We start from the raw sequence: 13,541 nt of genomic DNA, 5'->3' as shown, positions 1-13,541 counted from the left end.
GTGGAAAAATTAAAAAAATCAATCAATTAATAAATCAATAAATAATAAATTAATATGCACTCTCATTGTGTGCAAAGGAAGAAGGAGAGTGAGCTAATTCTCCTCCAGTCCTCTCTTTTGCTGAGAATTACTCGGAATGAACTTGTTGCTGACGCTGGTTTTAGGACAGGTAAGATTTTGATTCACTCTTTATTCACTTCTACTTTTAAAATGTCCCACAAACGGTGTCTGTCAAGGTTGGACAAACAGTGTCCGTCAAGGTTGGGCGGGTGACATTTTGCGGGAAAGGAAAGATTTCTAAAAATCGGATCTTATTGATGGGCGGGTGACATTTTGCGGGAAAGGAAAGGTTTCTAAAACTCGGATCTTATTGGTGAAAATCTAATTGATATGACGTTCGATACATCTTGCTAACAAGCCTTGCGAGAAGCTCTTCTGTTTGATCACAATCTGACATCTTGATCGGAAATGGCTTCCATACAGTAATTAACTGCAAAACAATATCAAGTTAAGCTGTAGGACAAAGCCAAAAGGGTTTTCCATGAAAATGGACCTGTTTAGGTACAACTGAGTTCAATATGAATAGCAAAAAACAATTTGGTCAAGGAGGATTGTCGAAGAGAAAAAAGGAAAAAAAGGTCCTGGAGTAGACATTTTCCTAAACCCTTTGCAATTTTCGCAAGGTCTTGTCTGCAAAAATATACTGGCACGATAGTCTTTGAACTCGTAACTCTCCGGCGTAAAAAAGCGAGTGCTTGTGACATTACTAAAACAAGCGACCATGTGCAAGCATTTTCCTATCAATGAGGTAAAAATAATATTTCCCATATGAGTGCATTTCTCTCACCTCCTCGGGCAGTTTGTATGGGTAAAGAACATTACCAGGATACGAATTAAGGATGTTGCCTTCTCGTACTCTGGGTGGCGTGCGCTTCCTTAGCGGTTTGGGGCAGAAGTCGACACTGTATGACGACGGACCAACTTTATGTGGACCTGGTAAAACTTCCTTGCGTCTGAAAGACATTTATAAGATAACGGCGGTACTTTAACGGGTATTTTCTTTTCCGGGAGGCGAGCACTAAACTCTGGCGACAAATTTTTACAGGTAAATCAGATGAAATTAGGGCGAGTACAAAAGCTGGCAGAAGATGGGCCACAACGCTAGCGAGAATGACAAGCGGGATGGGTCCATGGAATAGTTTTCACGGGCGATTCTTCGGTTACCTTTTCATCCTGCGTTAGTGTTAATATATTGGATGGCAGCTCATTCGAGTTGAAGGGAGGTAGCTGGAATTAGGTCATTATTGATAACCTGGGGAGGGGGGATTGGAGGATTCAAGTTGGTTGATAAAATTTACCTGATCCCCCATTGAGCTCTGCAATATTCTCGTGATACCCCCCCCCCCCTCTCCCCCGGCAGATGATTTGCAATCAATTTTCAATAGTCCTCCCTTTATACTCTGTTGGCAATGACTGATCCCTCCAAAATCCTCAACCTCCCCACCACAGATGATAAACATAATATGACTGGTCCTTTAACTAAAGAAACAGGAGTCATTGTTCCAAACTTGCAAAAAAAAAAAGAAAAGAAAAGAAAAAGATTAAACTGTAGTGTGTGGAGTTCAACATTGAGGAGGTGGAGAAAAAAGGGGGAGGTAACCTCAGCGCTCCACGGTATTACCACGTTATCACCTACCTCGTGCTTGGAGCAGGAGGACCGAACAATCCTTGATAACTTTCTCGAAATGTTGTTGTCATGGCTGCAACTGATGGCGGTTGGGGCAAGGAACAAGTTACATTGTTCTCAGCTATGTCTAAAGGAAATGTCGAAACGCATATATTACCTTAATTATAGTTCTTTACACTTGCTGCTTTGAAATTAGTAGGTTTTGAGTCAATTGCGTCATTGAAATACTGATTACCTTTTTTGACGTCAGTCTTTCTGTTCACTCCATTTGAGGGTTGTAGAGAGATCGAGATCGTCGGAAGTTTTTCGATTTGACCTCCGCCTGATGAAAATTCACATAATTTTGGTTATGAAGTGTTTTCAGATCAGAACAGGTTGATCCCGGACCCGTTTACCGAGAGAGGCGCGAAAACTACTTTGCATTCTGTGCAACTTAATTAAAGTACAACTTAAAGATTCCCATGCGTGCTGCATGACCGATAAGCGATTTAGAATTGGACTTCTTGCAAACTAACTGAATTGATTGAAAACCTTGTTAATAATATCATTCAACCTGCATGATGTTTCGTCAACTCTTTTTTGTGTCCAGTTGTCTCGTTCGCTGGATAAAGCTGCGGCAAGCTACAGGAAGTCATCTTCATGTCGATATTGTTTCAATACTAGTATTCAGTTTTTTTTTTACCGGATTACAGGAAATTCATCTTCAGCGCTGTTCTTATTCTCTCAGTTTTCGAAAGTAGCTTAGATGTCTTGCTTTGCTGTTTTCAGCGTGCTAATCGCAGAGAATCGATATTCAATCAAGAAGAAGAGGTAAGCTCCTTTTGTTTTAAACCCATTGTCTTGAGGATAAGATATTTTGAAGTTGCATTTAATTGGCTTAGTACTTTGTTTATAAGGAATAAATCGAATGACAAAGCAGAATTTTGTTATTCGCGCATTTCAATTAAGTTTGCCTGAACTCAACTATGGCAGACAATCGTTGTTTAATTTCCCTTTGCGCCAATCGAATACCAAGTCGTCAGAGTTCGATTCAAATAAAAATTCAGTCAAGCTAGTTTTATCTTCGTCAAACAACCAGAAATTACATTTCATTTAACACTTTTTGGCATTTGATCCTCATTATGCGTCTTCGCACACAAAAAAGTGGATGACAATCACTGACAGAGATTATGGTTACACTTCACACCCTTGTACACAACAGGTAGACTGAGAATTACTTTATTTTTGTTCTTTTAATTTTTTTTTTTACTTAAAGCTTACAATTAAAAAAACCCGATCGTTTAAAATCATGTATAAAAAACAACACTGAAGGAAACACTTTCGACTACAAGAAGTGCGACAAAAAGGAATTTACGTTTTCTCACTGAGACTGATGTGACTTTCTTATGTGCGTGCGATTTGTAAAGACACGACTTTCTTAAAATTAACCGGCAAAAGGTACTTAAATTTATGGATTTAAATAAAGTGTTAGCGGACAGAGGAATTTCTCTACTTCAACAAGTATTAAAACTAGACATTTGTACTTTTATCTTTTTTGGGATTTCTTTGTATCTTTTTATTTAGGACCGTTTTCTCGTTTCCAAAACTCGTCTTGCCGTTTCCTGGCTCGTTCAAGTGTCTCCGATGCAGTCGATGCGCGACTCGACATCGCAGACACGGACAACACGTCATCATCTCTTCCTCTCACACTACCCCCGACGCTAGCCGGTGGACTGACTTGACGGGGATCAGGTGGGGATATGCCCACCCTGCGGGGAGGTGTGAAGGACCTTGCATCATCTCCTAATCGCACACTCGAGGCCGGGCTGGCAGGGCGAGCTTCCCTATCATCTCTAGGGGGTGTGCTATACCCATTCCGGCCGGACTTGCTGTATCCCCGCGAAGCAGGTTTCTTTTTCCTCGAAAGCGACACAGACTTCTCAAAGCTATCGTTCAAGATATCGGTCGTCACATCAAGGTGGTGCCGTCGAGATGTTCGGGTATCTCGAAGTTCTGGAGTTGGAGATCGACCTCGTTCAAGAATCATGTCGGTCCCATCATCAGATGTGGCGTCCGTTCCCGAGCCTGCTCGCCTATCTTCGGAACCTGTCGGAGAGCGAGAGCGTTCTTCGGTCCACGCTTCGCGTCTTCGTGGTGGCGACATGCTTCTTGCTCGGGATCGTGGGTGTGCTGTACGATTTCTGCTCTTTTCCTCAGCTGAGGAAAGAGAACCCGCACGTTCCGCCTGTTCTCTGTTGATTTCATCTAGGCTCTCGCGAGAGAAATGTGTTCCTCGCGCATTGTGCGCGTAGCCATAGGCCTCGTTACGACGATGAAGTACCTGTGGAATGGAATACTTGATCAGACTCTCAATAAACAAACTACATGGAATGTTAGATCTTACTAAAAGTTTAGCTGTGAATCATTACAAAGATAACCAAATAAACATCCAAGGTGAATGTATTTGAATGAGAGAACAGCTGGTCAAGAGAATTTACCTGATTAAACCAATCGGGCGTATCCTTCTGTTTATCCTAGAAAAGAAAAGAAACTAATTAAGAACAACACTCAATTCCAAGAAATCAAGTTCTCGATCGGATCGAAAGATATGTTAATATCCTACTCAGAGTACAACTATAGCCCCTCAGAGACTACGTTATGAACGGTTATTGCATGGCGCGACGGCAAAATTTGACCTACGGTCGCATCAGCTGCCAGAGGAACGAGGAGGTGGAAGAGGAAGACTGCGCCGATCACTTTTGCGGTTTCGTTGAAAGTAAAAATAACTGTACTCCTAGATATACCAGTTTTTCCCTTATCATCGCACGTTATGATGGGCAATAGGCGCAATCTCCTCGACCAATCAGATCTGCATTTCTGCATCTGCATTATCTGCATTTCCCGCGCTTGCAGTAGGCTTCGTTAATCCGTTTCTAAAGGGAGCGCCCCTGAAACTCAGGGAAAGCAGTTGCGTCTACATCGAGCTCTAATTTTGCTCTCTTTTTCTACTTAGCTACGATAAAGTTTGGTTTTAGCTTAACGCCTCTCAATTTTGAGGCGTCCCCCTGGCTTAGCTGCTTAAAGTACCTCAGGCAACGTTATCTTAGAGGTCCAATCATTCCGATACTGAGTACTTCACTAACCTTTACGTTATAAGTTGCCTCCGTGCTGATTGGAGTTTCTATCCATAATCCATCAACGTATTTAAACTTCGTTGGCTGAACAAAGCGGCTTGAATACTCTGAGTCAAAAACTCTAGAATCAGAAAATAAAGAGCATAAAGAAGGAGCAAAGCATAGGTAGTTAAAATTACAGGCTCTGAACCAAAGAAAAAACTTATGAAGTCATCTCTGGTCACAGCGAATATCTTCGGAAAGACCACATGGTGTCCGTAGCTACGAACGTTTGCATTGGAGGAATGAGTCAAGAAAATCCATTATAATTCTGCTTTGCATCATTGCTCTCCATCTTTATTCTGAGTAAATTACTCAATAATTTTTGGAAACAGCCGAGAATTCATAATACAGTTAAGCAAATACTCAATTCGTAAAACACTCAGTTAAAAAAGCAGTGAATCCAAATCTACGTTATCCTTAGTTAGTGAGAATAAACGAATAAAATCGTTACTTAGAGGAAATGACTGCAATTCTGAAAAAATGCGGGTGCGCAGCACTGAATGTTGCTTCAGATCTAGCTCCGGTTCTTTGAAAAGTGGATAAATCAGTAGCCGATGGAGAGTGCAGTACGTTTTGTTGACACTCGTCTGCTGGATGGTGATTTATCCGTTGGATCGCGTTATCCGCCCTTTAAATTGAACAAATGAGCCCTTGACTGTTTTGTTTATTGAAGTTTTAATCGGGGATTACGGTATGCGCAAGTTGTGGGGTGTCTACTTCAGCGGGGTATCTGCTGGGAAGTACTATTAAAAATCAAATTACTTTTGTTGGCGTTCTGGTGACCTTAGGTACTGGGAGTCTTCTGAAGGTCTTAGAAGTCTTGTATCACCAATACTTGTGGCTCTTCGGATCCCAGCAGGTGGAAGGCGATCAGGGCTGACTTCTGTTGAAAAAGAAAAGCTGTCGTGATAAAGAAAATTGATGGGGGCGACCGTTGGAAAGAATGGAAAGAGAGGAAGAATTGAAGTAAATTGTTGGTTGTACTGAATTGAGTCCAAAGCCACTGAGTTAACAGGCTTTGTTTCAATGATGTACATATTGTTACAATACTTGCAGTTCATTAGTTACAATGTAACTAATGAACTGCGAGTATGTGTAGGTGTTGTATGGTAAGTTGGAAAAGTCTTGCAATTCATGTCGAATTAAGTTGGTGGTAATAATATCAGATGAAACAAATTATTGCAAGTACGCATACATGTCCATTTATGTATATTTGGATGAATTCATAGAAAATTTTCTTCACAATAATTTTCAAATCGAGCTTCATCAACCCTTAAGCCCCTAAGTGTGACTAATGCATGTAATTTCTCTTTACCATAACACCTCTGAATCAAACCTGAAAGTCTTGAGAATAGAAGAGATGATCACTAACTAAAGCAGCTCTTGATTATTAAACAAATTCTCCTTGTCAGCCTCTTTGGAAATGTGTAAAGGATGGTATGGAGAATATGCATACTGATGTTAGGGTGTAAAGGGTTAAAGAAAATAAATGCACATGTAAAAAATGTAGAAACCTTGAAATATGTGAGCAGAATGTGGTTTCATTTTCATCAACCATCACAGGTACAGTGTATATTTCCTTACCTCCTTTCCTACCTCCAACTATCTTTGGTGGACTCTGCTGTTTTCTGGGTTTGCTCTTTTTAGGGGACTTTGATTGTTTCTTGTAGTCCACATAATCCAGTTTGTAAGTGCTTCTCCTGTTGATTCTGTCTGGCATGTAAACTGGCTGCTTTCTGTTTCCATGCTGCTCTTGATCATGAAACATCTTTCTCTCAGCTGCAAGGATTGGCGTTTCACTTCTGTTTAGTTCTGAACTTTGTACAGCCTTTGTGCTTTTTCCCTGAATAAAAAAATATATGCCATTGAAAATTGTCACTAGCAAATTTACCTTTTTTGAAATTGTTGAGGGTAAGTTATAGAAATTACTCTTTTCAAAAGTTTGGATGCTCCATTGAATATTTGTGTCATATCTCCTTGTCAAGGTTTATCTGCTGACTTTTTTTCCTTTAAATTTGTAATTTCACAAATCTAATGCAACATAAAAGCATCTTCAACTGCCATAATTTGAAATGGAAATGATAAGGGGCTGCATCCTTAAATTAGTTTAGCCACTTTGCCTTGAAATTCCAAACTAAAGTCTCTGCATCACAAATTAATGTTTTCTTTCCAATTTTCTGCCCCTCAGAGGAGGCTGTCTCCTACTCACCTTCTCCTGTTGTCTGTTAAGTGAATGGGACCTGCGTGATTCTCCACCAGACTTTAACCAGTCTCTATCATCCTGTTCTTTAACAGTAAAAGTTGTGAAGATGTTGTGGTTCTTTTCATATGGCACAATCCTTTTTCTTTGAAGTGGAGGTTCATGGATAGTACCCAGTTTACTGGACTGTAGGCCTGCCCTTGGCGTTGAACCATGACTGTTCATGTGGCTGTTGGTAACTGATCTTGTCACTTCACCCTTCACTGTATCAGGACGTTTAGCCTCAAATTGCTTGTAATGTGAAAGATACTCTGATTCATATCTCTGCAAGAGATTTAATAAGATATTTTGCCCAAGTTAAAGTAGATTGTTTTGTTATTAGTTTTCTTATGTCAAACAAAAACTTTAAAAACATATTACATGAGTCTTTCAAGGCCATAAACCCTTATTTGAGCCCTTGAAAGTGGTAAATGTAGTAAACAAAGGCTAATTAGTGCTCAAGAAGAAACAGCCTCTCTACAAAAATGTACAATAAAATAGTACAAAATAAAGTGATGGTTTCTTTATTTAAGACATTTTCTAACAAGGAGAGTTGCTGCTGTGCAAATTTCCATAATTATCAAAAATGGAGAAGCTTAAATCAACTTTTTTTTCTTTAACTTGGATTGTAAGCAGATAGACAACAGAGCACACATTAAATTTTAATTGCCTTCATGCAGTCATCTCTTGTACTTCAGAGATCTCAGGAATAACAGTATAACAACCCATTGAATGCTCACATCCAGACGAGATATGGAAATTCTCCATGTTTCAACAGTAAGTTTGCAAATTTCTTATGTCACCATCATCACTTCAGAATGATATAATATGCTTAATTTCTGTTGTAAATTTAATTAGGTTAATCATGAAATCAACTTCACTACAGACACAATCTAATTACAGGAACTTTAATTAGTGAGAAAAAAAAGCGTTCGTTCGATTAATTTTACACATCAAATGTATAGCAATCAGAATTCTCGATCTAGGAAAGATCATATTGTGGGAAAGTTGAAGGTTCATTTAGACATACCACAACATTGAAATACTTTGAAAATTTTAAACACTTTTTTATGTTTATGTAAACCATTCCTTTAAGATCTTAATGCTTCTCAATCAATAGATATAAAATCGTGAAAGATCATTTTGAAGAAAGAGCGATCTCAATATCATTCTAGGAGGCGAAAGTTAATGTCAACAACGAAAATATAGAACATGCTGTTGATCATATTGAGTCACATACCTTTGAGCGTGGCGCTGGCATTTCAGAAAAGTCAGATCCTCACCAAAAGAGACTAAACGCATCAAAAAAGCTATATGGCAGCCAGAAAGACCATTTATAGAGGAATCAAGGCCAAGAGTAGAAATAAAACAACGAAACAGATGGAGTATAAATACGCTTTGACTTTGGCGTACGCTTGGCAACAAAAGACGCTACAATCAGCTGATAACGAAAACGAGGCCATCTTCGCGGACATGCGCATTTGCACCAAGGATGAGCTAACATGGCGGATTCACCTGGCCTGTCACCAACTAGCCGCTCTGAAACAGATCAAGTCTTGCTTCAGAAAAAGAACAATGAGAGCGGAGAAAGGAAGAACTACGAAAGGGACAGATCACTTAATGCTGTTAGCACCGCGGCTCGCACAAAGCTCTCACAGCTGATCGATCTGGCCACACAAGCTGAGGAACAAACTGATTATAAGAGAGTTGTGGACACTGTTTTTGATTCGGTGAGAAAATATATTTTTGTCTAAATATCCTTTGAGGACTAATTTTACAATACGCTGCAGCTCCAAAGCTGAATTTGCATCTAAAAAGGAAAGTTTTGTGTCAGGATCTTAGTTAGTTGTACGTGATAAAACTCGATAATTAAATATCGCAGAGAAAGAAATCAAATATCGTGTTCTTCCGCATATTTACCCGCGCGCGTGATGTTGATTACATGTCATTTTGTTTTTCAGTAAACGATCAATCAAGTAACATATGTTTTTGCCAATTTTATTCTCGCATTTTTTAGCTTGTTGGTGGAGTTTTTGATCTCGAAGCCCGGTTTACCATCAAAGATTCATCGGATTTGATAATATTATTAGAGCTTTTGGAGCACTGCAATATTTCACTTAAGGTAAGAACCCACACTTTAATTCCCGCTTACGCCCTAGCTCCGCGGTCTCTCCATATTTTTCTTTTCTTTTATCTGATTCGTGAGTTCTTGGCAATTTCTCTTTGTGGCTTTTTGTTTATTTCCAAGGATACCGCACGGTAGAGAAAATATTGTGCTCTTCTCGTCAGCAGTTAATGAACATAAAATTTCTTAATTTCTTTGTTGAAGTGCCAGTTCCTCTTCGTTGCGAATGATAAATTATGCTTTCTAATAAATTAACCTCATCCTTGAGATATCTCTGTATTGAGATGTTTTTGTTTATTTCATTAGCACCATTAATATTTTTTGTGTTTACAATACCGTATAATTATTTGAACATTGAAGTACAGGTTTACGCTTCGGAAAGGAAACAACATGGCTTTTGATTTTAATTTATGTATTTGAAATCTGCTTTGATTCTAGGTGAGACTGTTTACATGTGTGTATGTGGCAGTTTTTGTTTAATTACAGCCTAAAGTGTCAACTTCATTTTCAAATATTTACCATTGGAAAAGTAGTCTTAGTTTGCTTTGTTACTTAGTGTCTGCTAGATTTTAGTCTTTTCACATTTCCCTCAGAATTTATACTTTTTGCGGGAAACTAAAAGCTATTTAGACATGTACATGTTGAATAGAAAAAGATCGTGGACCTCTCAAGCAAGACATCCATATTTATGAATTAAGGACACCTGGAAAAGTAGCCTGATTCTCCACCTATTACTCAATAAGATAAGAGACATTGGGTATACAAAGCAAACTTAATAAATGCACTATAAATTCTTAGATATCTGATATATATATTTTTTATTTTGTATATTTATTTCATTCATTTATTTTTATTTTTTTAAATTTAGATGTATTAACTCATAAATATCAGGAGAATTGAAGACATTCTCAGCTAGTTTATTCTGTTATTTTTTCCCCTTGAAGTATGTTTCATACATTGTTTGTTGCTTTCCTTGTATTTCCATTTCATTTTCTATTTGTCTTACACAGTAGTTTAAAAAGTCATCCCTGGTAACCTCACAAGAGATTTTACTACAACTATAGCGGAAAGATTGCACTGGGAAATCATTTTTTAAGAATATAATTTGAACAGGAAATGTTCTTGAACTGCTGTCAAAGCTTAAATTGATTTGAACCTATGGTTTTATGTTTAAGAATACAGCATTTTTCTAGAAGTTTTGGTGTCTTTCTATCATTTAGATATTATGTTGTCTTCTTCCACAGGTTGAAATTCTTGGATTGCTTATTGCAATTTTAAGAAAAAGCATTCCTAACTTACAAGCAGCTACTAAAATTGGACTAATTGAAAGAGTGCTATGCCGGCTCTCACAGGAAGGGGAAGTTGTTGTGGCAGGTGATTACTGAACAATTAAACACATTTGCTTAACCCTAGTTATATTTGATGTCACTCAACTGTAATCCCTAATGCTTAGAATAATGGTTCTTTGCCTTTGTTTCAGGTTGAAGATTTATGACCACCACTTCATTTTTCTCACCACACTAATGCATTTTCTACCAAACTGTTGACTAAAATACATAAACATGACAAATATATTAGCTATAGGGATTTATTTTGATATAAATGTATAACCAAACTCTTTTTCAACAACAAGGAGATGTAAGTAAAAGATTTGGAGAAATTTCAGGAGATTAAATAATTGTTACCACCAATTGTAAAATTTAGGCGTCTGCCTTGTACCAGTGCAGTGTTAAGTAATGACTGAGGAAGTAAAAGACAGTAACAAGAAATAAATAAATGATAACAATGACAGTATCAACAGAAAAAATAGAACAGGATAAAATGCTGCCCTCCCCCCCTTCTTTTACAAAGGCTGGTGACCACTTACAGTACAGAGGAGACCTTTTATAGAGTTCATGTACAGGGGGAGGGGGGAGGTAATACTGGGTTTTATTGTATACAAATTCTTGGGTGAGGACTGCATGTGTATTTTCAATTTTTTAATTTTTGTCATTACTGTTTATCTTGTTTTCAGACAAACTGGTGGAACTTCTTGGAATCTTGTCCAGTTACAGTATTACAGTCAAAGAGCTGAAGACTTTGTTTGTCACTTTGAAGGGTGTGAATGGGAAATGGGTGAGCTTTAGATCTTCTTTTGCTAGAAATTGAAATGTAACAAACCACTAGAGATCAAGATTTTTTTTTCTTTAAGGTTCCTGTTTTGGACCATTGCCAGCCTATGATTATCAAAATAAGAAGTTGAATTTAACATATTTGTTTTTTGATTAGTTCTTTTTTATATTTATTGGAGGACAAATGCATAGATCATATTACCATAAACAGCTCTGCAAACTTTTTGTCTCTGTCTTTGATAAAATGTCTGAGATCCATGTTTCCATTCATCTGTTCAGTAATAGATCACAGGATAAGAATGTCAGTGACGCACTAGTAGGTGCACCTTCTATACTACTTTTTGGTCCTCACCACATTTTCACCCTGCCTGTATGGATGCAGAGCAACATAGAATTTTTTCATGAAGCATTTACTAATAACTTAAATTATGAGATGTTGATGATGTTTTGGGTTAACACAACTACATGTGCCTGTATTTTCAGCCCTGTCATACGGTCAAGCTGTTAACCATCTTGAAGCTGATGTTGGATAAACATGGTCCTGATGTTTATTTCAACTTTTCTGGTCAAGAGGGAGGGGTGAGTGGCCATGATGTTTTTTTTTTTTAATGAAAGATGTGGAATTTAATTTTTTCAAAAATAAGACACCAATCTAAATTCTGTTTGTGCTGAGGTCAAACCATAGTGTAGTGACAGAGAAACATTTTTTAAAGTAGAGGGTAGTTTCTCAGTCATGATTTAGTAAGAGTTGTTTTATGCTTACCATGACAGGCCATCACTTTGCCACCCATTTCAAAATGGCCACTGCAGTCAGGTTTTACATTTTCAACTTGGCTATGCCTTGATACCTCTCACCTGGCTAATGCGGAGAAGTGCAAGCCTTACTTGTACTGGTAAGTCCATTTGTGCAATTTTATTTTTATCATTTAGGTTGAGAAAAATGATAAAGGAGGTGGTTTTAGTGATAGTTAATTATAATTGTTTGTGTTCAACTTTTTCATTGCAGTTTTCGGACTGGTAAGGGACTCGGTTATTCTGCACATTTCTCAGGACCCATGCTGGTCTTAGAATGTGCTGTGAAAACTGGAAAAAAAGAAAACAAAGTGCTTCATCACCTGGTTAAGTTTGAATTCCATCCTCAAAAGGTAAAAATATCATGCAACATCATTTTGTACCTTTCCTTAAGTAGTGTCACAGACACTGCTGTTGAGATTAGCTAAACGAAATGTACATGTACACTTATTTTCAATGGAGTCACGTGTATTGTACTTTTTTGTCTCTTTTCCTCTTTCAGTGTCATTTTATGTGCTATATTTCCTTGGAAAACATAGTCTTTTTAGGAAGACATGGCAACAGTAACAAGTTAACCATGCCACAAAGAATTGCATCAAATAATCTTTTAATTGAAACTTGATAATTTTAGTCTGTTTGTGGATTTTTTTTATCGCACAGGTAGATAACAATCCTAGAAAATTTATAATTAAGCTCACTTTAGTATAATTAAGAAATTGATCACTGCTTTCTTTCCAGTGGTATATGGTCACTGTTGTACATGCATACAACAGATTTCATTCCAGTGAGATCCGATGTTTTGTGAATGGTAAAGTAGTTTCCACTGGGGAGACCACTCTGGTACATGCTAATGAGGTAATGATGCAACAAGCATACTTTTTCAACTCAATTATTTTTGTGTTTCAAGAGGGCTTGATAGAAAGTTGTTTATAATTGAAAATTTTGACTTTTGGAGTGGGAGATACACAGAGTGGTGGTACTTTTAATACTAGGTAAATATCATAGATTATCTCTCAGTTGGTACCTGCACTATGATTAGTCAGTCCAAAGGGGCATATTTCACTCTGTGGCTGGTTAAACTAAAAAAATTGTTTAAATAAAAATCTTCCCCCCTCTCTTTGAAACTAGAAATATAATTAATATCTTTGCTAACCTTGTATGGTACGGTATGGTATCTTCAGTTGTTTTTTCTACTTGCTTTATGCTTAGGCCATAAATCAGAACTTACATTACTGACCTTGAAATCGGTTATTTAGAGGTATTACTGAATGTGTTAGTTGACAACAGCACATAGCCCTTCGTATTAAGGAAAATGAGATGATTGTAGCTCAGAAATTTTTATAGGTCTATCTTCCAATCCCAGAGACTGTTTTGCATCTTGAGTTTTGTCCTTTTTTGTCATCTCTACCATATTACTAAATTACTCCAATTT

General features: G+C 37.7%; 3 protein-coding genes across 3 annotated transcripts in view; 1 reads left to right on the top strand and 2 right to left on the bottom strand.

Moving 5' to 3' along the window:
- Positions 1-173: 173 nt before the first annotated feature.
- LOC149035772 (uncharacterized) lies at positions 174-2,886 on the bottom strand. Its single transcript, XM_089191420.1, has 5 exons — positions 2,241-2,886; positions 1,923-2,009; positions 1,697-1,814; positions 848-1,013; positions 174-490 (listed from the first exon to the last, which is right to left on the bottom strand). The coding sequence occupies exons 1-5, from the start codon at positions 2,326-2,328 to the stop codon at positions 368-370; spliced, it is 582 nt and encodes a 193-aa protein (XP_089047546.1). The 5' UTR covers positions 2,329-2,886; the 3' UTR covers positions 174-367.
- Positions 2,887-2,889: 3 nt separating this feature from the next.
- On the bottom strand, positions 2,890-8,542 carry LOC113683331 (uncharacterized). Its single transcript, XM_027200570.2, has 7 exons — positions 8,322-8,542; positions 7,052-7,366; positions 6,427-6,685; positions 5,605-5,725; positions 4,810-4,921; positions 4,165-4,200; positions 2,890-4,007 (listed from the first exon to the last, which is right to left on the bottom strand). Exons 1-7 carry the CDS (start codon positions 8,340-8,342, stop codon positions 3,243-3,245), a joined length of 1,629 nt encoding a protein of 542 aa, XP_027056371.2. The 5' UTR covers positions 8,343-8,542; the 3' UTR covers positions 2,890-3,242.
- Positions 8,543-8,569: 27 nt separating this feature from the next.
- LOC113683328 (lipopolysaccharide-responsive and beige-like anchor protein) overlaps positions 8,570-13,541 on the top strand; it is a 38,211-nt gene continuing 33,239 nt past the window's right edge. Inside the window, exons 1-8 of the mRNA XM_027200567.2 lie at positions 8,570-8,811; positions 9,099-9,203; positions 10,451-10,580; positions 11,221-11,321; positions 11,801-11,896; positions 12,089-12,210; positions 12,324-12,462; positions 12,848-12,964. Of these exons, the coding sequence (XP_027056368.2) occupies positions 8,584-8,811; positions 9,099-9,203; positions 10,451-10,580; positions 11,221-11,321; positions 11,801-11,896; positions 12,089-12,210; positions 12,324-12,462; positions 12,848-12,964 (1,038 nt within the window). The 5' untranslated portion in view covers positions 8,570-8,583. The remainder of the gene's footprint in view (positions 8,812-9,098; positions 9,204-10,450; positions 10,581-11,220; positions 11,322-11,800; positions 11,897-12,088; positions 12,211-12,323; positions 12,463-12,847; positions 12,965-13,541) is intronic.

This window comes from Pocillopora damicornis, chromosome 13 (assembly GCF_964200805.1).
Source record: "Pocillopora damicornis chromosome 13, jaPocDami1.2, whole genome shotgun sequence".
Classification (NCBI taxonomy): Eukaryota; Metazoa; Cnidaria; class Anthozoa; order Scleractinia; family Pocilloporidae; genus Pocillopora; species Pocillopora damicornis.
Note: the sequence above shows the minus strand (reverse complement) of the source record. Positions and strands in the feature narration are given on the sequence as shown.